At 51.3% G+C, this 25,337-nt stretch overlaps 9 protein-coding genes across 9 annotated transcripts; 5 read left to right on the forward strand and 4 right to left on the reverse strand.

The window, feature by feature from the left end:
* Positions 1–99: 99 nt before the first annotated feature.
* Positions 100–1,044, reverse strand: P168DRAFT_260161 (uncharacterized protein; the record flags this gene model as incomplete). The annotated part of the gene is made up of 3 exons (XM_024834658.1): positions 100–480; positions 540–851; positions 922–1,044. 3 exons carry the CDS (start codon positions 1,042–1,044, stop codon positions 451–453), a joined length of 465 nt encoding a protein of 154 aa, XP_024689244.1. The 3' UTR covers positions 100–450.
* Positions 1,045–1,355: 311 nt separating this feature from the next.
* Positions 1,356–6,958, forward strand: swr1 (putative SNF2 family helicase/ATPase (Swr1)). The gene has a single exon (XM_024837822.1). The coding sequence runs from the start codon at positions 1,533–1,535 to the stop codon at positions 6,510–6,512; it is 4,980 nt and encodes a 1,659-aa protein (XP_024689245.1). The 5' UTR covers positions 1,356–1,532; the 3' UTR covers positions 6,513–6,958.
* A 607-nt stretch (positions 6,959–7,565) lies between these two features.
* Positions 7,566–8,668, forward strand: P168DRAFT_307531 (NADPH:quinone oxidoreductase family protein; the record flags this gene model as incomplete). Its single annotated transcript, XM_024839116.1, has 2 exons — positions 7,566–7,598; positions 7,664–8,668. 2 exons carry the CDS (start codon positions 7,566–7,568, stop codon positions 8,666–8,668), a joined length of 1,038 nt encoding a protein of 345 aa, XP_024689246.1.
* A 1,868-nt stretch (positions 8,669–10,536) lies between these two features.
* P168DRAFT_71071 (uncharacterized protein) lies at positions 10,537–11,658 on the forward strand. The gene is made up of 2 exons (XM_024842120.1): positions 10,537–10,956; positions 11,015–11,658. The coding sequence occupies exons 1-2, from the start codon at positions 10,679–10,681 to the stop codon at positions 11,583–11,585; spliced, it is 849 nt and encodes a 282-aa protein (XP_024689247.1). The 5' UTR covers positions 10,537–10,678; the 3' UTR covers positions 11,586–11,658.
* A 373-nt stretch (positions 11,659–12,031) lies between these two features.
* P168DRAFT_71075 (uncharacterized protein) lies at positions 12,032–12,493 on the forward strand. The gene has a single exon (XM_024842121.1). The coding sequence runs from the start codon at positions 12,194–12,196 to the stop codon at positions 12,449–12,451; it is 258 nt and encodes an 85-aa protein (XP_024689248.1). The 5' UTR covers positions 12,032–12,193; the 3' UTR covers positions 12,452–12,493.
* A 52-nt stretch (positions 12,494–12,545) lies between these two features.
* P168DRAFT_293495 (putative extracellular serine-rich protein) lies at positions 12,546–13,235 on the forward strand. The gene has a single exon (XM_024837823.1). The coding sequence runs from the start codon at positions 12,639–12,641 to the stop codon at positions 13,023–13,025; it is 387 nt and encodes a 128-aa protein (XP_024689249.1). The 5' UTR covers positions 12,546–12,638; the 3' UTR covers positions 13,026–13,235.
* Positions 13,236–13,828: 593 nt separating this feature from the next.
* On the reverse strand, positions 13,829–19,524 carry P168DRAFT_300009 (uncharacterized protein; the record flags this gene model as incomplete). Its single annotated transcript, XM_024838383.1, has 8 exons — positions 13,829–13,853; positions 13,911–14,568; positions 14,631–15,483; position 15,725; positions 15,870–16,585; positions 16,647–17,000; positions 17,062–18,440; positions 18,495–19,524. 8 exons carry the CDS (start codon positions 19,522–19,524, stop codon positions 13,829–13,831), a joined length of 5,016 nt encoding a protein of 1,671 aa, XP_024689250.1.
* An 838-nt stretch (positions 19,525–20,362) lies between these two features.
* On the reverse strand, positions 20,363–21,754 carry P168DRAFT_276002 (ATP synthase complex assembly protein ATP12). The gene is made up of 2 exons (XM_024835526.1): positions 21,356–21,754; positions 20,363–21,272 (listed from the first exon to the last, which is right to left on the reverse strand). Exons 1-2 carry the CDS (start codon positions 21,654–21,656, stop codon positions 20,476–20,478), a joined length of 1,098 nt encoding a protein of 365 aa, XP_024689251.1. The 5' UTR covers positions 21,657–21,754; the 3' UTR covers positions 20,363–20,475.
* A 1,168-nt stretch (positions 21,755–22,922) lies between these two features.
* Positions 22,923–24,877, reverse strand: P168DRAFT_285329 (glycosyltransferase family 2 protein; the record flags this gene model as incomplete). Its single annotated transcript, XM_024836199.1, has 4 exons — positions 22,923–23,036; positions 23,408–23,699; positions 23,854–24,723; positions 24,840–24,877. The coding sequence occupies 4 exons, from the start codon at positions 24,875–24,877 to the stop codon at positions 22,923–22,925; spliced, it is 1,314 nt and encodes a 437-aa protein (XP_024689252.1).
* Between the last annotated feature and the right edge of the window lie 460 nt (positions 24,878–25,337).

Below are 25,337 nucleotides of genomic sequence, written 5' to 3' on the forward strand. Positions count from 1 at the left end.
ATGGCTGATAGGCGGCGACTCATACTTGATTCCACCCAAGGGATAGAACAACACCTAGACATGGGGCGTCGCCGTACAATGTCTGTAAACAGGTCTGAAAGGGGGACTATCAATCAGATTGAGCATGATAGAAGAGCCACACGCGCCTATGTCCATTTACAGTCTCTCGTACACTGTTCCATCACTGTCCTGTATGCTATTACACCCTCGCTTGATCTTGATCTGGACATGGTGCCAGAACAACACATAAAATACCGTGGAAAGTGCAGATAGAAGTGAATTTCTTGATAGAAGATTGGAACATAAGAGAAAAGACAAAGGAGAAGTGCTATGTTGTTACAAGTGGGACGGGTATGGGCGGAACCATAGAAAACATTGGCGATCAATCCTTCAATTGATGCCCAAAAAGAAACATTGTCGTATTTATGTACACAACATAGACCGATCGAATTACCAAGATCCCTCCCCAGACTTGCGAGCCTAGAGTCCACCCAGTTAGCACACCGAGACGTATAATATAGGAGCGGGACACAACACACCGGAAGAGCACTGGGGCCTCCCAGTTCCTTCTCCAATCCGTTGGAGAAAGTACGAGGAGCGCTGGGCTTATCAGGGTAGTAATAGCTCACAACACCACAGAAACCAAGGAAAGTTGCGACGAATACTCCCAGGTGGAAGAAGCCCTTGCGGGCCGAGACATGGGTATATTGCTCCGGGCTGAATACACCGAGAATCTCATTCTCCTCATGCACCGGTTCGCCAAAATTCCGTCGTTCCTGCTTGTCCCACCAGTCGTTACGGGGGTCTCTGAAGGCTCGCTTAACGCGGGGAGGGTTCTCGTAGCCGCCGTTCTGTGTAGGATATTAGAGGGAGTCGATCGAGTAGAACCACCGCTACCCCAAGCTGTATAAACAATCATACCTGCAACGGGTCGTTCACCTCAGCGGCAGCGAGGGTCCGGGCTTGTGAGAAGTTCGCCCGAGGGGCAGTATAGCGAGCGGCCACCTGAGGAAGGCGCCGGGTAAAAAGCCGCTGGGACATCATCTATCGTTGTCGTCAGCATTGAAATCTCACAATTTGACAGTGCCCAGTAAGCTACCCAACAGGTAGGACTGACCGTTTTGTAGGCAATGTGAGGGCAAAGAAGTCGCAATGGCAGGCAAAAAGGCTCAACTGGCCATGGGATGAGTGGACTGGCGACAGGCAAATGACGGGGTTCGGATTAACTGGAGGTTTGCGGAAAGCGTCGTCGCCTTGGCACCTCAGGCACAAAGACGGCCGCGCTTACATACTCGGGGACCGCCTCCTCGTCACAATACGAAAAAACCACATCTTCAAGCAATTTCTGTGACCAAGAGCTTTAATCCATCACCACTCACGCTACAGTTTCGATAACTATGCCAAATATTTGGTGGCATATTGACTCACTCCTAGCTATCTGTTGATGCCAATTTTTCCCCTTCCGATCGCGTCTTCGCTGGGAAAACTGGGGTCAACTGTGAAGAGGGCCCCTGTCTCCGTGGTTACAAGACATGCAAAACGGCAGTCCGAATGGCATTTCGCACCAAAATGAACGCGTGACCCCCGGTCTCGAAGCGACCACGCACGAGATTCCTTCCTCCGAACGTCCTATCGATTCTGCGCATCCCGATTTGAACTCTTCCGACGACAAAGACACCGAAACCGCGACTGACACGCCCGAAGGGCCTCCGTCGAAAAGGCGAAAAGTTGCCGGCGACACCCCTTCTCGTCGCTCATCCTCTCGGGCGGCATCGCCGCCATGGAAGAAAGCTGGGGCCGATGGGCCGACCTCTTTCCTCCAGGATGGCAAACGCAGATCTTCGAGAGTTAATACGGGTCCCCTTGAATGCCAGACACCAGAAAAGCGTCCCACGCGCGGTACCCCAAAACAAGGCACCAAGCAGAATGTTTCTGGCAGGGGCAGGTCAGTCGCGGCATCGCCCTTGTCTCTATCTGTTTTACATTCGGAGATGAATGGGGGGAAGCTTCAAGGTGGCAATGCTGCGGTCAACGGATCCCCGAGGACCGTAGCTACAAGGAGGTCGTCTGGTAGACGCAAACGCTTCTCGCAGTCACCAGGATCCAAGAAGGATCATGCGCGGACACGGTCTCAAAGTTCGGTGTCTTCTCAGGTCCCTCGGCCTTCTGGCGTGGGCTACAACGACTCGAGCACGGTCATCCCCGATACAGCAAACGAAGCAGACGAGCTTGGAGCAGACTTGGCAGATCTACAAAATGGCGAAGGGGATGAGGAGAGCCAGCATACCCCGCGTCTCCGATTCAAAGTTAAACGACCCTCTATGGGTATCTACCACCCCTCGCACGTCGTACCTCCTCGGAAATACAGTTCGTTTAGGGAATGGATGGAAAGTGAAGATGGAACAACGCGTGATGGCGCGATTCTCTCGCCGGCAGCTGCACTTGAAGAGGCTCAAAAACGACGTCGGATCGCTGCGGCTGCGGAACCGGGAGGTTCTTTGAGCTCAGATGTTTGTTCCGCATACCTCCCTGAGCAACAAGAAGAACCCCCACTGCAGTACTCCCATCAAGACCATCTCGTGGCGCACGCGTTGTATTTCAAGAAGCTTCTTGACCAAGAGAATAGGCGTCACCGGAACACGGCGAGGCTCTTTGCGCAATGGTGTGCTGATGCTTGGAAGAAGCGCAACAAGGACCCGGAGGATATCATCAGAGAACAGCAGGAGGTGATGCGCGGGAAGCGCAAACAACTAGCAAAGGATCTTCAAAGGATGTTTGATCTAGCACGGGCGGAGGTGGATAGGATGCGTCTAGCGCATTGGGAAGAAGAGCGAAAGGCGGAAGACCAACAGGCCTTGGATCGTGCGATAAAACAGTCTACGATGCTTTTTGAAAAAAGGAGGTCAGAGATCCTTGGAGAGACAGGCAGCGACATTCCCGAATCGAGTGATGATGAGGATATTGAATCGAGTGACGCGTCTGGCGATGAAGATGGCGAAAGCAACATGTCGTCTACAGAATCGGAGGGCGAAGATGAGGATGATGTGGACGATGACGAGGGCCTAACAGCAGAAGAACTTCGACTCAAATACGCCAATCTCCGCAGAGCCAGCCATGATTCGGATCGCAGATCGCTCGTCTCGAACGAGACAGGTTCGTCCGACAATAGCGATGCCTTGAACCCCATTGACGATGTGGATGATGTTCAATCCCAACCAGTTGAACTTGACGAAGTGGATCCGATGCTCATGGACGATAGCGAAGCGTCTACCGATATGGACGACGATATGGGTGATAGCGATGAAGACAGGAGTTCGAGCGATGTTGACTCTGATGAAGATGCCGAGGACGAACTAGGCCTGTTGGGCTTCTTTTCCTCCAAGGAGGTAATGCCAGATGGTGATCTGTCGCTCAACGATGATAGCATAGTTGAGCATAGCGACGATGATAATGCGAGGATAGTGTCAGCAGAAGATGAAGAGGATGATGAGCCGGATGACCCGGACGAGGTCTCTCTAGTCCCTAACGGGCCAGCTGGGACGGAATCGATGCCCCAGGACATGGTAGAAAAAGACACCATGGCCGATGAAATGGCCATAGAGAGTGAAAGTGTGGACGCTGAGACGGCAGAAACGACAAAAGCTCCTGTTCCCGATAATCCAGCTTCAACTGATGTGCCGGACGAAACTCTACATACAAGTCTTCCCGCAGAAGCTGATCACCGGCATGAAGGTTCTCAAAGTGGAGAGCACTCTAGCGAAGCATCCCCGACCACCCTTGCTACAAAGCATTCCGAACCCGAGTCCGTTTCATCGTATGAAGATGCGACAGAGAAGCCTGCACAGACGAGTGAATCTCCTGCGCCTGGGATGAAGACACCGGTACCGCACTTGCTCCGGGGAATTCTAAGAGAGTATCAACATTTCGGCTTGGACTGGCTCGCTGGTCTGTACAATAACCATATCAATGGTATCCTCGCCGATGAGATGGGTCTTGGTAAGACTATCCAGACAATCGCCTTACTTGCCCATCTGGCTGTGGAACATGGGGTCTGGGGGCCGCATCTAGTTGTCGTCCCGACGAGTGTCATTCTCAACTGGGAGATGGAATTCAAGAAATGGTGCCCTGGTTTCAAGATCATGACCTACTACGGGAACCAAGAAGAGCGCAGGCAAAAACGCCGAGGTTGGATGGATGATACCAACTGGAACGTGCTGATTACCTCCTATCAACTGGTCTTGCAGGACCAGCAAGTTCTGAAGAGGAGAAACTGGCACTACATGATCCTGGACGAAGCGCACAATATCAAAAACTTCCGCTCACAGAGGTGGCAAGCTTTGCTTACTTTCAGGACGCGTGCTCGACTTCTACTCACCGGAACACCGCTCCAGAACAACCTGACGGAACTTTGGTCCCTCCTCTTTTTCTTGATGCCGTCTGATGGCGATGAAACCGGAATTGAAGGATTCGCGGATCTGAAGAATTTCTCTGAGTGGTTTCGACGTCCAGTAGAGCAAATTCTGGAGCATGGCAGAGAAACGATGGATGATGACTCAAAACAAGTGGTCACTAAACTCCACACCGTCCTCAGACCTTACATCTTGCGCCGCCTCAAAGCCGATGTCGAGAAGCAAATGCCGGCAAAATACGAGCACGTGGTCTATTGCAGGCTGTCGAAACGCCAGAGATACTTGTACGACGGTTTCATGTCCCGGGCGCAAACTAAAGAGACCCTTGCATCTGGAAACTATCTGTCCATCATCAACTGCCTGATGCAACTCCGCAAAGTATGCAACCACCCGGACCTTTTCGAGACCCGTCAAATCTCCACGTCATTCGCGATGCCTCGATCGGTGGCCACCGAATTCGAAATCAAAGAGCTTCTTGTCCGTCGACGGTTGCTGTACGAACATCCCCTCACACGGTTGGATCTCGATTTCCTCAATCTGGTGCCAATCTCACGGGAAGATATTTCTCGGAGACTAGCGGATGATAGCACAAGGCTTATGGCTTATGGGCCTTTCAATCAGCTCAGGGAGCGTCAATATCATCGCACTAACTGGAAGATGGACTTTGACGGCTCCACTGTTCAGTCCACCCTTGATCGTTTAGAGAACGATTGCCGGAAGACTAGGATGGCAGAGCTCGAAAGGTGCTTGTATTTCGAGTCAAAGCGCCATGGGCGTCGCCCTGTCTATGGAACTAGTCTGATCGAGTTCCTCACGGCAGACAGCAAACAACGGCCGGCCTTGAACGGCCCATTACGGAAGCATTCTTTGTCGGACTGGCTGTCTAATCGATCGAGTGTCATTGCATCAATGATTCAGTCCATCGAGGAGCGGTCTCTGAATATGGATGGTTACGTGCAAAGATTTGCCTGTGTGACACCAGCGGCGGTTGCGTCTGGCATTACGCAGGCAGCGCTGACTCCTATTGAGACTCGACACCTCACCAAGAAGGAGAGGTTCCCTCCCCATGATCCTTTCCACGAAGCTCAGATGCGCTTGTCGATTGCGTTCCCCGATCGGAGATTGCTGCAGTACGATTGTGGCAAGCTGCAGCGGTTGGACAAGCTCCTCCGTGACCTGAAGGCCGGGGGTCATCGGGCATTGATTTTCACGCAAATGACAAAGATGCTTGACATCCTCGAACAGTTCCTCAATATCCACGGGCACAGGTATCTCCGGCTAGACGGGACAACCAAGGTCGAACAGCGCCAAATCCTCACGGATCGATTCAACAACGACGATCGCATCCTAGCATTCATCCTGTCCAGCCGATCCGGTGGTCTCGGTATCAATCTCACGGGTGCCGACACCGTTATTTTCTACGACCTCGACTGGAACCCGGCGATGGACAAGCAATGCCAGGATCGGTGCCATCGAATTGGGCAGACCCGCGACGTCCATATCTATCGCTTTGTCTCCGAATACACCATTGAATCGAACATCCTTCGCAAGGCCAATCAAAAGCGGATGCTAGACGATGTCGTCATCCAAGAGGGTGAATTCACCACGGAGTATATCACCAAGCCTGCGCCTGAGATCGAAGGAGATGAGTCTCTGGAAAGGCAAGACGAAGCCACCGCGGCTATGGACCGGGTGTTAGCGAACCGGGTTGGCGGCACTGCTCGGGTTTTCGAACAAGCCGAGGATAAGGAAGATATCGACGCAGCCAAGAACGCCCAGAAGGAGTTAGAACACGCGGACGACGGCGATTTCGAAGATAGGAGCGTCTCGCAAAGCACGCCCGCTCAAACTCAGGCTCCCACTCCTGTCGCAAATACACCCGACGAGGGAGGAACTCCTGGGCCGCGTCTTCTCACCGCGCCTGATGCGCATGGCGCTGACGAACCGGTACACGTGGAGATTATACCAGCGCATATCGACGAGTATATCTTGCGGTTCATGCAATGGAACATGAAGGACGAGCCTCTCGTTCTGCCAGTCGACAAGAGCAAGAAGAAGTCCAAGAAGGGCAAAGAGCATCGTCTCCGCAAGAGACGGGCTTGAATCGGACCAGCCAGTGCCAGCTAACTGAGCAATGTCTTTTCGCTGATATATGACGGGCGCAACTCCCTGATAATGTAATTCTATCTACCTGTTTAATTCTCTTTTTACCGTCTTGATACCTTGGGTAAGCATACGTGTGTTTGTGTGTTTGGGTTTGCGAGTGTGTGTATGTATGTGTGCATTGTGTGTGGTGTCTCTCCTCTCATCCTGAAAATTGATCGATGGGAAACTTGCAAGCGAAGAAACCAATTGTCATTAGCAGGCGCTTCTTTTTCTCTCTCTCTTCTTTTTTATGTTTCTCTTTTTGCATTTGGCAGGGAAAAGAACGGGGGCTATATTGACTCATTTGTGTTCTTGTTGTGTTTACTGGCCCTCTCTGTTGTATCTGGAACTGATTGGATGATGTCCATATGGGTTCATAGATATGAATCAACTGTAGTTTTTAGCTTCTACTTTCTTTAAAGATAATACTCTCAATCACATTGCCTATCTGCTGATGAAGGGCAGGTAGAATAGTCTGTTGTCTACTCCGTAGGTATCTTCGCATTCATCTCTTACATAGATGTGACGAACACATATAGAACAGTGTAAAAGCTATGGCTGCAACAAATTGACTGTCTTAGCAATTGTACAGAGATAGTTAGTACGTACATCTGACATGCCTCGAATGTTATATCCAGAGATCGTGGCACAGAGACAAGTCGCGGTACCTTTCGTCGAACAGCCAATGCCGTCCCTGTGTCGGTGATTTATCCGACCCCAACCTCGGCACGTCCAGACTGCGCGGGGAAGACATGTATATTAATCAACCTTCAACAACCAACTAACTGACCAACTACCGGTCAACGCTTACTACTTTGTCATTCTGTGTCAGTTATTTATCCAGCACCGGTCTCAAATATTAGCCCCTTGCTACACCACATACCTCCTATCTCATCGATATTCGATTCCTTTCCATCTCTAAAACGCCGTGCTTGCGGAGATACTGCCCCCTGCGGCTTGCCATCTATCTAGCACTTTCTTCGATATCTTGTTTACAGGAATATACCCAACATGCGCGCCGTCCAGGTTAAAGAATACGTCAAGGTAAGTCGTCACACCCACCAAACTCCACAATACGGACAATCAGACTAAATCAATTGTTACTCCAGGGTCCCCTCGACCTAACAGTCACCACCCTACCGACCCCCCCGCCCTCCCCAACCGACTACCTAATCGAGATCCACTCCGCCGGAACAAACTTCTTCGACCTGCTCCAAATCCAAGGAAAATACCAGAACCAGCCCCCGCTACCGTGGGTCAGCGGCGCCGAATTCGCCGGCACCATCCTCGCCGCGCCAACAGCGCCCAAGACGACCCCGCGCTTCAAAGTCGGCGATCGCGTCTTCGGCGCCACGCAGGGCGCATACGCTACCCACGTGCGCGCCCCGGAACACACCCTCCTCCCTGTCCCGGCGGGGTGGAGCTTCGAGGACGCCGCGGGCTTGTTCGTCACTGCGCCGACGTCGTACGGGGGTCTTGTGCACCGCGCGCAGGTCCAGGCCGGCGACTGGGTGCTTGTCCATGCTGCTGCTGGCGGGGTCGGGCTGGCGGCTGTGCAGATCGCGAAGGCGAAGGGCGCGACGGTGATTGCGACTGCTGGGACGGAGCGCAAGAGACAGGTTGCGCGGGAGTTCGGCGCCGACCATGTTATCGATTATCGGGATAAGAGCTGGCCGGAGGAGGTGAAGAAGCTGTGTGCGCTGCACCGCTCGGGGAATGGGAAGGCGGGTGTCGACATTGTTTATGACCCTGTGGGCATGATTGAGGCGAGCCTCAAGTGTGTGGCGTGGAATGCGCGTCTGCTGGTGATTGGGTTTGCGGCGGGGAAGATTGAGAAGGTTGCGCTGAATCGCGTGCTGTTGAAGAATGTTAGCATTGTTGGGCTGCATTGGGGTCAGTATGCCCGGCACGAGACTCAGACTGTGGGCGCTGTGTGGCAGGGGATTTTTGATCTTGTGGCTCAGGGGAAGTTTAGAGGTACTGCGTTTAAGGATGAGAGCTTTGTTGGGCTGGAGAGCGTCCCCAAGGCGCTGCAGGCGTTGGGGAGCAGGGAGACGTGGGGGAAGGTGGTCGTCAAGGTCATTGACGATGAGGCTGCGAAAAGCAAGCTGTGATATGGATGAGGCGACTCATCTATAATAACATAGACTAAATATGACTACGCCGTACAAATGATGAAATTCCACCGTTGAAACCCAAGCGGGTCTATATTGTCTAACACTAAGATTGTATGTATTGATATATGTAGGTGCGCAAGGAGTCATGCTCTCGTATGGAACACGGGAGCAGCATGAACTATGAAGGCCCTGACTTACTCTCGCAACGTCATTGGAATACCAATATGAGCTCCGAAGAGCTCTACAATCCAGCTCCAGTCGGCCACAGCCACAAGACGTGAAATGTGAAGACTGTCCTTCAGAGAAGGGTCCTTGACGAGGCGCCTGATCTTTCTCGAAAGAGAGACCAGACTCTGGAGACAGCTGGATTATAATGTTGCAGTGGAGGTGTATATGTACTATAGGATAGACCATCACATTTGAGCATGGATATTGTAGTCTGCCGAAATGGAATCTCATATATTCCAAGGGGAGTCGAAGGGAGAATCGTAATTGCATCATTAAACAATTTGACACGGCCATCTGGCGCGATGATGATCCCTAGTCCCCGAATAACCGTTCCAATCGTGCCATTGTGGGCGTTCGATTCGACTTTCAAAGTGAGCACTGAGTGAGCACTGAGTGATGAAGTTTGTTTTCCTCCTGTTTTGACAACTTCTCGCTTAATATATTAGTCATCTACGCTTTCATCACGTGTGATAGCGATAAGATAATGCCGATTCCTATCGATCAGTCTTATCTCTATCGCCGAGGAGAAAGTCGACTGTGGTAGCAATATTGTCATAGACAACGATGTCACCGTCAATTCGGCTGAAACTCTATGGGCTTTGCTAATATTAGGATTGACAAGCCGTCCCGTGAACAGGTGGCAGAGGTCAAAGCCCTGCGTGGCTAATCTTCTCGTATCTCAAGTGCCAATCAGTAATAAGCCTTCATACCTGAGTTGGATACCAGCGCGCTTGAAGCCAGCGCCCGGAAGACAAGAGGCAAAGACAAGAGGCACTTGATCATCGGTGAAGACAAGATCAACCATAGGATTTCTGCGCCTCCCAAGGCTGGAGCGCAACTTCAGGACCATCTTCGGAGTACACCTGTGTACACATGGAGTCAAAGACTGTGGCTTCCACGTTAATAAAGGGGGCGGGGCTCTGCTTACCTTCTCTTGGCCCTCTATACGAGACGTCCACTAAAACTCTAATAGTTATACCATGGTGTGTGGCTATGACACTTCATTGTCATCAATGATGGATCAACCGCTATACAGGATGTGTTGTTGCATGACGAAATAGTCAGTACCAGCGGTCACGCCGGGTAAATACCCCGTCTACATGTTGATTTGTAGGCTGGTTGATTGTCCACGGTACTAGGGTCGTCATCGCATGTCTTGCAAAACTCCATTGCGTGGCGCAGAGTCGTGGAATCATCCACTCAGACCGCCCATTACCGTGGCGCATTCGAGGCCTGAGGCTGCGCAGCGCGTCTAGTGCTGATAAAGGCGAATCGTGGAGGGCGCGGCTGGCCGCATGCAACTTCGATTAGAACGATCAGTCAATCTTTCCCAATTTCTTTTGGGATCAAAGGAGAATAGTCGGTTTTTTTTTACTAAATTTCGTTCATACAGGCTCAAAGACTTTATTCCCCGCTGCCCACTCTGGATCATGATAGGTCGCTGAAACAACCTCCCTGCCCAGTATTTCACGTACCCACTAGTTGATATTAGCATAGCCTATGATGCCACCCTGCTTTTTATTTCTTTCCTTCCAACTTATATCATATGAGAGTCATCAATTATATGGCATCACTTGCCAATTTTTCATGTAGATTTTTTTCTCTCTCCCTCTCCCATTCTCTCTTCCTCCTCCCCAATCTCGGTCTATATTCATCGTCTGGATCCAACATACACTAGTAGATCTATTCTTTCACCTTCCCGGTTTATTCGCATTACTTCTATCCATTGTCGCATTTCACCCTCACCCACCAATATCTCTTGAAATCGTATCCGACAACATGAAACTTCCATCCGCAGCAGCGGTTTTCCTTCTCCTCCTCTCCACAGCGACGTCTCTCTCGGTACCCCCCTCAGACTTGGCTGTTCGAGACGTGGAAGTTGCGCCAAGAAGTGATGAATACCCAGATCTGGAGAAGCGACGCGGCGGCGGCGGACGCGGTGGCGGCGGCGGGAGCAGTAGCGGCGGAGGTAGTGGAGGGCGCGGCGGCGGCGGAGGATCAAGCAGTGGTGGCAGCGGAGGCAGTGGAGGCGGTTCGTCCTCAGGGGGGAGAACAGGGTGAGTGCTGCAGGCATGCCAAATACGATCTCAAACCGCTAACCACATGTCTGTCCAGATCATCCAGTAACACCGGCGGCGCAAGTCGTGGTGGCTCCGGCACAAAGCCGGCGTACGGTGGTGGAGCTTACTACGGAGGCGGAGCGACAACCCCTTATGCGGCCGGGCGACGCTCACCTCTAGGATTAGCACCGTTTCTATTGCCCGCGACAGCACTGGCCTTCTTCCCGGGCCTTTGGCTATATGGCGCATACGCTTATCCCTACAGTCACCCGTATCACTACAGGAACCACACCGACAACAAAAATGAGTCGCTCCCGGTGGTCTGCCTGTGCGAAGAGCATGCCGAGTGCGGATGCGATGATAACGACAAAGACAGCTATTACCAGTCGCTGTTCAATGGAACAGAGCCCAAGAACGGGAGCAACGTCCGGGTGGTGGAGGTCAATGGCACCGAGAAAATCTTCATCAACGGGACCCTGCCGAATGGAACAACGTCAGACGAGTCCGAGCCCGCTTCATCGTCCACTTCGTCATCATCCGCGCCCGGTCCTGCGGTGGCCATGCTACATTTCAGCGGATACTGGGTCATGGTTGCTTTGGTGCTTAGTAGCGTTTATATGTTGTGATGATACGATGATGATGATGAAAGCTCGGCTTATTCGTGGGCACCGATATACCGTGCCTACGTTCCTCCCCGACATAATATGGTTCGTTTTCTTTGCTTGGGGTGGGTTCCTGTTTCATGAGATCGTTTAATACCCTATACAGCGTTTATTTATCACTTTCCTTACGGTTTGATTGCACGTGCTTTGGCTTGTGTCCTTTATTGTTCCTGGTTCCCTTCATATCCATAATGTTGCTGGTGCTTCTCCACCTCAGTGGAGTTTTAGTTAACATAACCCCCACAATGAACCACCCAAGAGTCCAAATGTCTTCCATAGTATCCGTACTCCGTACGGACTACGGAGTAGTTGCAAGGATGCCTATTACCTCGTACTGTCCTCAATGCCTACTAGCCCGGGATTCACCCGGCCTGAATCGAGAGCGGTTTCAAAAGCCTGCTAGTCTGTCGCAAATGATCAGATCGGCAACCCGCAATCAATTCTTCACTCCCTGGCTGATAAGTCTCCCCGGGTAAATGGACTAATAGGAGGGAATTGCAGGACACGCCGAAGAATCAACTAGCCAGATTAAGCCGCGGGAAATTGCCCGCGGTACATAGTTACTGCAAGATATGGAGTCGCGCATAGCAAGTAGCCCTAGCCAGGGACCCGCAGACCCATACTTTCCAAATCAAACTTCTCCCCTCTCCCTCTTTTTTTCTCTTCTTTTCTCTTTTGCTTGTTTCATTCATATATCAACTTCTTTCCAGCAGTGCTGTCGTCGCTCGTTTCTTTCTTATTCTGTCTCCACAAGAGCTGTCACTCGTTTCCAGCTCCATTCACTCTTTATTTTCTTGACTTTGCGCCGTTTTTGCCCGTCCAGCTCCTAGGTATACGGACACCACCGTTTTATATATAATACAATAAACTGCATTTTTATATAAATAATATCTCAGCGAAAGCAACAACAATCTCAACCAATCCCTCGCTGCCCGCTGCAACGTGTACAAGACCGGAGAGATCAGAAAAAAACCGCAAAGCTATCTTCCAATCCGAAACTTAGCTATATCCTCAACAATGCAGCTCACCAAAGCACTTTGCATCGCGGCCGCCGCTCTCGCGCCAATCGCGCTGGCCCAGGAACCTTCGGCGCCGGAGACCCTCACCTACGAGCTCCTCAAAGTCGCAGACCTGACCTCCTCAACCGCTGCCCCCACCAGCACCAGCACCAGCACCCCGATCACCTCCAGCTCCACCGCGACGCCTACCTCCTCCTTCGCGACGCCGACCTCGACTCCAATCTGGGGATCCAGCTCGTCCGTTGGCAGGACGCCGACCAAGTCTGCTTCTACGCCCATTGCGTCCAACTCGATTCCGCATACTGGTGATGCTGCGTCCGTGACTGGGTCCTCCGGTGTGCTGGCTGCTGTTGTGGTGGCTGCTGCTGGGTTTTTTGTGTTTTGATGTCGGCGGGGCTGGTTCCATAGATGGACAGGCAGATGTTTATATACTATGTACGGAGAACCTGGACTACTCTTCCCCAGACGGGACGCCGAGAAGCCGCCCGCTTGCTTCAGGATTCGCCCAGAGAGTCAGGTGGTCTTGTTGCATAATCGATATCGTGCGGTGTTGCTTGACCTGACTTGTCTCGCATTGACTAGATGTATATACAACGCAGCAATTCGCCAGCCATGCTGGTGGTGGTAATCAACATATTCAAGGGATTTATGAATCCGGCTATATGTTTATCTTCTGGGTCCGATTCATATAACGGCTCTCGTGGTTTCCCTTTTGCGCAATTGCACTCGGGTACATCGTATTAGGTGGGGTTGGTCACCATCAATATGATACCTTATCTTGTTGTAGTTTGTACACTAGGTTTCAGGTTACACTAGGGTTTTGCGTCCTTGTTGCGTCATTTCATAGTGGATAGGTATTACTTGTACTTGTAAGTTATAACTAATGGCTGCCTTTTAGAAAGGAGATGATGTAGTTATGATCAGTCTTATCAGTTTAGTCGACGGCTGTCTTATCAGTGTAGTAAACAAGGTCAAGAATGAAGATTTAGATCGTGATAATGCAACTAATTATACTACAGAGTAGGTATACAAGACCCATTGCCCCATGGAAGGGAGTGTGGGAGTCCAATGGTTTGTTGCCGTGTCCACACCGTATCCACAAGAATCTAGCCAGTGCCGGTGGCATGCAACATACATTTTAAACAATTGAAAGGGCTGAGGGGAATTAAGAACCGGTCAAAGAGCAAGTTACTCCTTCATGGTCGTCTCGTATCTGCGGAAGACACTTAGGTTAGCACTTGATACCAAGAGTCGAACAATGATGACATACCGCTTCCCTCGGAACGCCCAAAGACCCCAGTTCCCACATGATACATCATGTGGATCCAAGTCGTTGAGATCCCACCGCAAACTGCGGAAGATGTTTTCCCCAGGCTCGAGCAGCATATCGAACTCCCCGCCGCACTTCTCATGCACCCAGTTGATGTCCCTCTCCATGTCCCACTGTGTATAGCCCGTGCTGATGATGGGGACCTTGGTCTCCAGAAGCTGAGGGAGGGTTTCCTCCCACTCGTGAGAACTGGCCGGGTGACCGAGGCCAGGGTGGAACAGAACAACGCAGTCCAGGTACGGGTCAAACGGCTGGAAATATTGCGCGTTGTACATCGTGTGGAAGTAGTCGACATAGGTGGTGATCTTCAGCTGTCCACCGAGACGGTCTTCCACGATGCCGCCAAATGGATTCTCGGGCGTTCGCTCCGGTAGCGGGAACTCGGCGTCCCTGTTGGTCATGCTCTCCGGGCCAATAAAGATCAAGTGGATGAGAGAGCGCGGGAAGATATGGCTCAGCTGAAGCCATACGTCGCGAGGAAGAGAGGATTCGGCGCGCGCTCCTAGGATGAATAAACGGACCGGCGGGGCCTTGAGCCGTAGGCCCTGCATATCGACGCCTTCTCCTGTTCTCGGGGGGTGCAAGGTGTACCGCAATGCTGAAGGGATTCACAGTTAGCTCGGTGACTTGAGGGTTAAAGTAAGACGTCCGACAACTCACCACTGGCACTCTTAAGCCCCTCCGTCGTAAGCCTCCCCCCAGAGCGAACTGTATAAGGACTCAACTCATGCAAGACGCTCCCAATGGTCAACGGGTAGGTGAGCATCCTGGTGACCTGCCGCATGCTGCGATCATCATTGATAGCCTCGAACTCGCGAGTGTAGAGGAAAGTGTCCCAATTGGTCATGTTGACGACGTAATTGTCATCCTGAAGCCCCGGATAGGTAAACTCCGGGAAGAAGCGCCCGGAATTCAGATCGTGATCATCCTCGTTTATCTGCCTGATGGTCTCGCAGACCTCCAAATGGGCCTCGAAGTCATCCATCCAATGCTCCTCCGAACAGTAGATCGGAACACCGCAGTCAGGGCACTCGTGGTGGGAGTGGGCTGGCGGAGATTTGGCATCTTGCGATAACTTCCGCGACTCTGGATCGTGAGGCGAAACGGGTGCACGCGTCGGTTGGTGGCTCGGATGAGGGCAGAAGGCATTCTGCTTGATGAACGCCGCGCGTTGTCGGATAGCCGGTGCTGGAGATTCCGTGAAAGGGTGGAAAAGGTTGTTCGGTTTCAACAGAGCTCGAGTCTCCAGCGGATTGCTAGACGTTTCACGCGTTACATTCGGAGCGTCCAGCGGCGACGGCCGTTTTGTCTGCCCCTGGGCTTGTGTGGAGGGGTTATGGCGCCATGAGCCAAAGCTTCGGACGGAGGATAATGTTCGCCCCGGTTGGAATCTCTGGGCCTGCAGTCGAATTGTGGAGTTGCGGAACACTTGCAGGCAGCGCCCACAGGTATATCCGCCGGCCATGATTGAGTTCAATGGGAAATGGCGTAGTTGTTGTCGGTGTTTTCGCTTCTAACGCTGCAGCGGCCGGCTTTTTCTTTGCTCCGGAGTGAGACCCGGGTGGATCACGTGAGCCCGGGTGGTCATACGTTTACGATCATGATAGTGAATTAAGCACTCTATCAAAAGGAAAATAATCCTGGCTGTTCTAGCTAATTGCGATAGGATTGTAGATTTGCGTTCCAAATTTGAAATTAATTTGACATATGTCCGATAGTTGACGACCCTGGTTGAAAAGGCTGGCTGATATTACTCTATACAATAAGGTGCATGACAGATCAACGAGCATTTTCCAGCTCTTATCACGACAAGAATCCCCGGCCCCAAAAGAGCAATCCGTCTCTTAGAAGATATCCTCGCTACGACTCCAATCGTGAGCTTCCCGAGACTCCCAGTACTTCCCGTTATGAGCCCAGTATTCTTCGCCCGTGATCGGACATTTGGCTCGAGTGAACCACTGAGGCTGATACTCATCCCCGTTCATATCTCGCTCTCTTCGCTTGGATCGTTGCTTTTCTTCCACACGGTGCTTTTCCTCAGCGGCGAGATCGTACTCTCCCTCCTCCATGGCACGTTGATCGGGCCGTAGCCGCGTGTCAGTGGGCGGGAGATGTTCTTTCAAGCTTTCCGGGAGATCATTCAAAGTGATGACAAACGGTGTCAGGTTGAAGGGGATTCCAGCAGGACGGTCGTGACACTGCCACACTAGAAGCGTTTTGGCCGACTCTGGATCTTGGCCAGAAACCGGTGCTTCAAATCCAGGTGTATGGCGGGCATAGAGCTTGTCGTTCCAACGACCGCCGATGCTCCATCGGGGCGTTCCATCCCGGTCCACAGCCTTGCCAGCCACCTGATATGCGGACGTGGCCTTCCAGCCTCTTGGTTTGAAGTCCAGGTAGCAAACCTCACCCGTAGTCCAGTTCTTGATCTCCATCAATCCGTAATTGTCAAGTGTGGGATTGCCAGTGATGATGCCGATAACAGACGAGGTCACCTTCTTCCAGGTATAGAGCTCCTCCCCACCCGACACGGGACGCAGCTTCAAGAACCATGTCCCAAGAAGGTTGATGTCGAAGGATTTCCCGTAGAACTTGGATTTAAGAGCAGACTCGCCCTGTTGATGATAAAGTTAGTCAGAATTCAAAACTTGGTCGAGACATAGGCTGGATGCTTACATAGTAATCCCACCGTGGAGCTTCAGCCCATGCGGCACCGATTGGCGGGTGATGGCTGACTTGTTCCACGAAGAATCGATAACCTTTGTCCGGCCGGACATATTCGAACGTTTCGCCAAGTAGAGGGTTGAAGGGCTTCGCCACACGCCCAATGGTCGATGCATATTCACTCGCCGCATACGCAGCGACATATACCATACGCTCCATTGAATCCGGTAGATCGGCTGCCACGTCAAGAAGATCTGTATATTCCAAGTCCTCCGCCACTCGCTGGAGCAACGAAGTTGGCTCGTTAAACGAGACAGGCAGGGTCATCTTGGTCATATCCTTGCCGATCATAGATTTCAGGATTCCCTGGAGTAAGAACTTTTGTTAGATATATTGCAACATACACTGAAGGAACGTCTTCACTTACCCACAAAGAGATCTTTGGGCGGTTGTCATAATCCATCTTCAATCTGGTCCTGACCGGTTGTTCATATCCTTTGAACGAAGGGGCAATTTGAGTGCGTTTAACAGCCCGCAATTCGGCATTCCCATCCTCGGACTGCTCAGTCTCATCCTTGACCTCCGGCTTGGCGATGTTTTCAGCCTCAATCTCTCCAGCGTCGATAGCATCAAAGAATTCATCCTCATCTTCCGATCCCGATCCATACAAACTGCTGATATGAGAAAGAGTTGATTGCTTGCGCCGGATAGGTTCTTCGGTTGCTGGCTCATCGGGCCGAGAGGCACTTTCAGCCGTCTCGGGGCTATGAGGCTCCTCTTCATCCCCCTCCTTAGACGTGACCTGCACACGGGACGGGGTCTTGCTGATTGCGCGACTTGTGTTCGCCGAGTTCTCCAATGCTTCCTTGAGAGCTCGCTTCGTGCGGCGTCGTTTCTCCTCCGATTCGCCCATCTTCGATTGTAGTTCATCATGCTCCTGGGCAACTCGAGCCATGCTTTCTTCCCACATCTTCCGAAGGTATGCTTCCTTATTCAGTCGATACTGCCAGTACGAATCGCGGTCGCGGGAAATCTTGAGCAAATCATGTACAAGTCCCTTTAGGCTGCTTACCGCAGCTTCATATGCAGCAAGGGCTTGATCAACAGCCGGGTCGGCGAGAGTCACGCTCTGGTCTCTCGACTTTTCTGCTTGCAACGATGAGGCGACGTTGGCCAGAATGTCTAGCTGCAGTTTGGCTGACTGGGCAGTGATATTCAAAGCATCCTTGTCGGTTGTGGGAACCTCACGACTTGATGCATAGTCGCCGTATTCATCATCGTCGCCTTCTACATCAGGCCCAGCAGTCATCTGGCTAACCACTCGGTTAACCTCATTTGGTGCGCCGCCCTGGTCATAGGCACTGTATACAGAGCCTTCATCATCTCCGGCTGTGCTCTCTAGAGTGGTGCGAGACGCGTAGGTGCTGAGTCTCGTGCCACTACTGCTTTGGTAGCCCAAAGACGGAGGTGCAAGACCTTTACCATTTGACTTGGTGGGGGCAAGGTTGGGCGATTCAGATGGAGATTCTGGAGCTCGGCCTTCAACCCGGTCGATTTTGGCTTGGCGAAGAGCCTCAGCATGTTTCGTCTGGCGCTTCTCTTCTTCCTTCGCCTCGTCTTTAGCCCACTGGATAGCGTTGTTCAAGGTCCAAAACCAGCGCTTCGCTTCAACAACGTGGTTAGCCTTGAGATGATATCTGACCGACGACTTTCCGTGGATTTCGAAACGGGTCTTGTCTTGCGCGTCCATGTTGAGTCTCGCGATCTTCATGTTGATTGCTCCGCGGCACGCAGACCCAGCATCATCTGTAGAATGGAATGTTAGACACTTGTCAGAACGGTAGATCGGATTCGGCTTACCCTGATGTTTATAATAACTCAAGACACCATCCTCAAGTACAAACCACCGGAGCTTATAGCCGCTAGTATAGTTTGTCCACTTCTTCAAGTAGCCCCTCATCTCACGGGCATCCTTGTTGGCAAACGGCGCCTCACCAGTGCTAGCCCTGCCCGAGATACCTTGCGCCGAGTTGGTACCGAGTATGGCCTTTTCTTGGACTCCACGCTGTGCGATAACGGCCGCGGGTGACTTTTTCAGGATGGCACGCGTCTTATCATCCTTTGTCACGTCTTGTGGTAGCTTGCCTTTCTTGTCGCGGCGAAAGGGATCGGCGCCGTGCATCAGTAGAATTTGAATAAGTTTCGTGTCTCTTTTCCTAGCTGCCTCATGCAACAAAGTCCCACCGGACTGAGATGTCGCAGGGTCCGTGGCGAAGTCAAGACTGTTGATATCCATTATCCCCTCTACTCGGGGTTCCTCCAGTACTTTCTCCAGTTTCTCATGATCGCCCTGCGACGCGAGCGACTGGATTTCCTGGGTTTTGGCATCTATGAAGAGAGACCTTGCGAGCTGGAGCTGTTGGAAGATCTCCGGAGTGCGTGCAACGTCGAGGGCGGTTTGACCTTTGTAGTTAACGATCGAATCGTTGACAGAAGGGCGGTCCAGTAGTTCGCGGACCAACGGTCCCCTCCCTAGCTGGGCAGCCAAATGGAGAGGAGTGTTCCCATCTCGATCGCGACCATTTATATCAAGACCATCTCCGGAGGACAGGATATACTCCACAACATGTGGCTCCGCACACTGGATGGCCAGGTGGAGTATCGTCGTGCCGGAAAGGCTGTTGGCGCCTTGGGAATCGTTGATCTCCTGGATGGCTTTTGAGATAGCAGTAGTGTCACCACTCCGCAGGATCTCGAAAAGCCGGAACGTCCGCACAGACTGATCGAGGGACACCTTCCCGGCTTCTTGATGAGAAACAGAAGCCGGCCTCTCGGAATTCCCACCACTCTGGTTGGAGCGGATAGGCTCCAAGGGGGCTTCCGTTGGCATGGGTTGGGCGTTTGCCTCTTCGTGAGACATTTTGGGGTTGGAGCTGTGGATGGCGGGGGATGCCGAGGAGCTGTCCAAGGGAGACGTGGCGGATTCGAGGGGACCGTGTTCGCGACCGGTAGATTCCCCGTGGTTATCTTTAGACTCGTCACGAGGGGGGAGCGCAGATGCTAGCGCGCTTGGGGAACGGCTATGGTGCCTTTTAATTGGTAGTATTAGCAAGACATCCGACAAATCCTGAATGACTGGGGGGGGGGGAGCTAAATGAGGCTTTGGTCGTTCTATATGAATCCCGGATGTTTCACTACCCCGCCGGATACGATGCTCTAGGCTGTCCAGACCGTTGGGGAGGTTTTCTTTCTTGTTTTCTTTCTTTCTCCATCCCATCAGGCATTCAAAGATATTACCCCGCGACCTTAAGCTCCAAGGTATCAGAAATGTGTGTTCAATGCGGCCAACTCACTCTTCACCCCTTTCCGTCATCTCTTCCCCACTGTAGGAGAGTCTTCCCAAATATCGAGCAACGATGCCTTGGGGAGTCGACGCAGACAAAGACAAATCAGTTCGAGGATCTTACTTTCGATGTAAGAAAAGTGTTGTTTGCGGGGAAGGATAAGAAGTCGAGATGCGCTTGTCGAAGGTCTGTCGTTTTGATCCGGAGAGGGGATCCAGTGCTGATCATGTTGACTTGGTGACGCTTGTTCCGCGCCTTGGCAGCTCCACGGGCACATTCTATGCTGGCTAGAATTGGTACAACTCAATATATAGGAAATAGAAGAAAACGAGAATAATCATGAAACGGAAAGAAAGAGGGGAAATGTAAAAATAGATAGTTCAACGCTATGGTACATTTCTCGGCGATTATATTCTAATAAGCTTTTTGTATATAATACAGGCTACGCACGTCACAGCTGTCTTAGTATGTTCAGGCATATCCAGATGCAGGGGTGATTAATTGGCGTGTCCGCTTACAAGGACAATGACACTGCCCAGTTGTCGCCGGATGTCCTCATTGTCAACGTCATGGGTATCCTCGACCTCACCCCACATGTCGGTCTGCCAGCTGACTTCCAAACTGCACGCTTCGGCCGCCTCTTCGATACCGAACTTTTTCTGGCGCGTTTGTTGAAAGTGACGGAAATTTTCACTCCATTCGGTGACAAGTCGGACGGCCACAAGTAAACTTTTCGCCGCGAGCACGCCTCTCTCAAGAGCGGCCAGATCGTAGGGTTGCAGGTCCCGAACCCATTGCTGAATGATATCCTTCGTGGCTTGAGACTGAGAGGCAGGGAAGATACTGTTCGTGTCTAGGATAGGTTTGATCTCGACACCGGGCCATACTTTGGTGCTCAGGAAAGCCATTGTATCCTTGGCAATCCGTACTTGAGCATCTCGCAGGCTTTCACGCTTTTGGCCATTCTCATCATATTCGTCGAGGTGCGCCTCTTGCTCTGGTACCCAGCAGAGCAATGTATCGGTTTCCAGGTAGCGCATCGCAGTCTCCACAATTTGGTCGCGTGTGGTGTGTTCCCCCCGCTTATCCTCCTGTACGATGTCTTCAGCGCGCGCAGTAAGCGACGTCAACGGAATCAAATGGTTTTTCAACGCCTGTTGGGCAGTAGTCATGACATCCCACTCCAAAGCCACAGCATTTGCAAGGTGCGGTTTCGTGGACGGGATAGAAAGGATGTCTTTTTGGGGTGTCCGAACTGGTCGAGTGTCTAGTAAAACCCGGTATTCGCCTTTCTCTAGAGTAAGAAAAAAAGAGAAGTTAGCACATGTACCAGGATTCAAGAGAGCGGCGCAAGCTATAGCGAACAGGAAGACATACCCGGTAGTTCCTGAATGTCAACATTTTTCCAAAACCGCTTTTTCAAGGCCGAGACATCAGGTCTCGTCGGTACGATTGGCCTCCCTTGGCTGGGACCTGGAGTTTCTTGACGGGTGACCTTCTCTTCAGGCCCAGATGCAGGCGATGGGGCTTTCGGAGGAGGGCCATGGGCGGTAACAGGGTGGGCAATAGCGGCCTTGGACGAGGGCGAGTGGAAAAAGTGACGTCCTGAAACTGCGCGTCGTGATGTCCGCGCCACCGACAGGGACAGTGAAGGAGAGGCTCGTGATAAGAAAAGCATTGTGCACGGACAACTCAGCAGCGATTGAAGTTGCTGATAATCCTCGATGTATATATTTTGATCCGGCGGAGATTGTAGGGGAAATTACCTCTGTTGAGGGTTGCCGTCGGAGAAAATGTCTCTCCCGCGGCGGGTTGACTGTCAACATAAGCAGATCCCGATCCGCCAACTCTGTGGTACTTGGGCGCTCTTCGTACTATTTACTTTTATTTACTTTGAATGTAAGTACTCGAATATACCAACTGTTTCTTACTTTTTCTTTTCCTACAACTGTCCTCTTTTTGATCACAATGTCTGCTGTCTACCACTTCGTGCTTATCGTCTAATCTCGTAGTTCTTGGCTTTCTCTCACTCCTTCAAATGCTTCCAAACAAACCCTACACCCCCGTTACTCATCACATCGACTAGTTAGTACGCGAGAATTTAATCGTCTTTGGCAGATAAGTTCATAGTAAATATCAAATATTAAGGATTAATCATAATTAGATCCATAATTAGTACCGTAGCACAGCAACACAACAAGAAACAAGAGGCTCCTTGGAACGCGAATGAGCCGCCAGCATCAATCTAAAGATTAGAACGATCAAACCCAAAAGAGGTTGAAGCCAGAGGTATCGAACCCTATGAAACACAGCAAAATTTCCGCCCATGCTTTTGTAATTTACAAAACCAGGAGAGAAAAAGACATTAAGACTTAAATGAGCAGGGAGAAGAAGAAAGAAGAGGGAAAGGGAAAGGGGGACAAAAAAAGGGACAGAACAGAACAAAAACAGAGGATTGCATTTTGGGGTTGGCATGCGACAGGGAAATCTGATGTCGGGTGGGAAGCAACCTGATTTCAGTTCTGTTAACCCTGATTGCCGGAGGGTGCTGAAAGACTCGAAAAGACACGCTAAGTGATGGAGCAAAATGGAAAGAAAAGACGAGAGATCAGCGCCATATAAAAAGGTATGAGTAAGCACTTGGAGCGACGAGATCGGGGGGTGGTATATCGCGAGATCAATGGAAAAGGACTAAAGATATCTAGGACCTTTCGAAGGATTCGGTCGGTAAATTTTCAAACAATGTGTCATGAGGGCGTTTCGTCGTAAACAGTGGCAACCAAGAGCCTCAGAGAATGATTGAGTCTAGTCAAAACAGATAGCTGCGGATCTGTTTCGAAAGCTCGCATCATTTACTAGGAGCGCGACTTGGTGCCAGAGTTCAAAGGGGGGTGGAAGCAACGCCGTGGCATAGGTTGTCGCCCGCGTAGTGCCCCGAAAGCCCCTATTGCGTGATAAATTTAGGGTGGTATGGTTGCTTCATACGATCAGTATCCGTCCGCTTCTTCATGCGTTCGGCGTCATAATCGTCGGCGCCATCCCTTGTACCCCAGGTGGTCTATAATAAAATAGTTAGTTTTCCTGACGTCAAACAAACATACGCCAAAAGGAAAGAAAGCCATAGGACGGTGGGGCAAGATGGCCGAGAGGGTCAAAACGTCACAATTTGAGTAGGAGACCACAAGGAAAGGGAAGTAGGGGGGGAGAAACGACGCGGGTAACCCAATGGGGTTACGGGGCGGGTTGTGTATACAGGGGGTTCAGAACTTGAACTGATAGCCCCCCCCCCCCCCAACCATCAGTGCATCCAAGCGGGGAAAGGCAAGTGTTGAATCAGACAGGTTGGGAAATAGGGGACGTCTGCAGGGAAGAGTACCGCCAACTGCATACTAAAACGGAGACCACCAGAGATAGAGACTTGTTACGTACCACATTGAGTGTTAATACCGCGTACATCTTGATCCCCCCGTGGAAATAACCAAAAAGTATCGACACGGGTAGGAGTAAGAAGTCGACCGGAAAGCGGATGTAATGGCCAATGAGCTTGATGAATTTGCTGATCAACATCCAAGCACCAAGTGCTTGCATTGCAAGCGTGTGGGAAGGCTCATCCCATGGTGCTGTCGCTTTGTGGCATAGCAGTAGCAGCAGCAAATCGCCCAAGAGGGCCGGAGGCGCCAAGGTTGTCAGGTGGACGGCATATGCGCTCCAGGGTTGACGACTAAATCAAACGTTAGCGGATGTACGACCGACTTCGAACTTTTTAGACAATGCTATGGGCGTAGCCAATCCAGGCCTATCGTCCACACATAGACTATGCTGGCATATTCCAAAAAGGGAAACATGTGTGCCCAAACAAGGGAAGAAATACTTACTACCAAATGTGTTTTTCGTGGAACATGCTGGTAAGGTTGCTTCTCCAATTGCTCCGCGACCACCGTGCACACTGTTTGAGAAATTTCTGGTTGTCTTCCAGAGTGGTCAAGACCTCGGCTTCAGGGTGGTACTGCATGAAAGTTTCCCAGCCATGCGACACCATCCAGCGGGTAATGAAATTGTCATCGTCAGCATTTAGCTGGTATTTACCGAACCACCACTCCTCGTTGGTAAAGGCATAAGTGAAATCTTCGTCTTGAAGGATATTGGTCTTGTATGCGACGGTACGTCCTGACATACAAGGCAGACCGCCATCAATGTGTGTCGTCGCTGCGCAATCAAAATTTCTTCGCTCCAGGTACAGGGCCCCTAGAAATCCCCAGATACGCTGAGTAAACGTAGGCGCGACGGCGCGGCGCAGGCGCTGGCAGGTGACAACACCTCCGTACCGCTCATCCTTCTCGAATGGCGCCAAAATCCAAGGCATTAGAGTGCGTGGCCAGCTCACATCGTCGTCGGCAAAGATAGTGATGGCCGTTCGAACCTCTGGGATGGCTTTCGTCATCTGACGCCGCTTGTTCGGGTGGGTGACGGTGAAGAGACGGATTCTCGATTTCGAAGCCGGCATCAGGCTCAGCATGTTCTCGGCCTTCTTTCTATTCGCCTCGATGGTGACCAACAAAAGCTCAAACGGATGATTGTCAAGGATACTCCGGATTGTCTCGACCAATTCATCGCCGCAGCCTTCCAGAGTAGGGACGATAACCGTTACATCTTGCGCGGTGAGTTTGGGGTTCTCTGGCTTCGGGATGGGCTTGAAGGACCAGAAGGAGATAAGGTTCAGAACCAGACGAAAATAGCGGTACAGACTGCGTGGGAACGAGAAAGGCACAGTTAGCCATGCATTCACGGAGACCCGAATGCAACAAATCCGGGTATATAGTGGTATGGTGGTGGATCTTTGAAGGGAAATTCGTATACTAACAAAAGGGCGATAAACGCTCGCATGAAAGGGAATGCCATGATACAAGGAAGCTCAAGACCACGGTCTTCTTTCTCCAATCAAAGAAACCAGAATCCTGAGGGTCTTTACTTTTCCTCCTTGTCTGCCTGTCTTTGTTTTTTGTTTTTTGTTTTTCGTTTTCTGCTATGCCTTGTCCTATTGTCGAACTTGAGGGAAGAGGAGCCGTACGCAAAGCCCACAGAGAAACGGATGGCAGCACAGAATTCTCTCCTGGTGACAACCCGGCTGTTTCCTTAGGTATAGCTACTATGAAGCTAATTGGCCGTGGAAGCAACGGGGACAACCTTGGGAACGGAGTGTACGACGTTTAGGGATAGCCAGAGAAGGTGGAAGACGTTAGGGAGTAGGGGAAGAAAGAGAAAAAGGGAATCGAGAGGAAGCGACTTCAAGATCTGGGAGTCAAGTAAAACGAGAGAGTTGAATAAACGAATGTCAGAGTGCTGAAGGCTCCTCGGTATT

Source organism: Aspergillus campestris, assembly GCF_002847485.1.
Source record: "Aspergillus campestris IBT 28561 chromosome Unknown P168scaffold_14, whole genome shotgun sequence".
NCBI classification, from domain to species: Eukaryota; Fungi; Ascomycota; class Eurotiomycetes; order Eurotiales; family Aspergillaceae; genus Aspergillus; species Aspergillus campestris.

What these genes read in the sequence shown, in the direction of transcription:
- swr1 (XM_024837822.1), top strand. Translation starts at nt 1,533, where the DNA reads ATGCAAAACGGCAGTCCGAATGGCATTTCGCACCAAAATGAACGCGTG.
- P168DRAFT_71071 (XM_024842120.1), top strand. Translation starts at nt 10,679, where the DNA reads ATGAAACTTCCATCCGCAGCAGCGGTTTTCCTTCTCCTCCTCTCCACA. An exon ending in TCCTCAGGGGGGAGAACAGG is followed by an intron (nt 10,957 to 11,014) that starts GTGAGTGCTGCA and finishes ATGTCTGTCCAG; the next exon opens with ATCATCCAGTAACACCGGCG.
- P168DRAFT_293495 (XM_024837823.1), top strand. Translation starts at nt 12,639, where the DNA reads ATGCAGCTCACCAAAGCACTTTGCATCGCGGCCGCCGCTCTCGCGCCA.
- P168DRAFT_71075 (XM_024842121.1), top strand. Translation starts at nt 12,194, where the DNA reads ATGGAGTCGCGCATAGCAAGTAGCCCTAGCCAGGGACCCGCAGACCCA.
- P168DRAFT_276002 (XM_024835526.1), bottom strand. Translation starts at nt 21,656, where the DNA reads ATGCTTTTCTTATCACGAGCCTCTCCTTCACTGTCCCTGTCGGTGGCG. An exon ending in TGACATTCAGGAACTACCGG is followed by an intron (nt 21,273 to 21,355) that starts GTATGTCTTCCT and finishes TTCTTACTCTAG; the next exon opens with AGAAAGGCGAATACCGGGTT.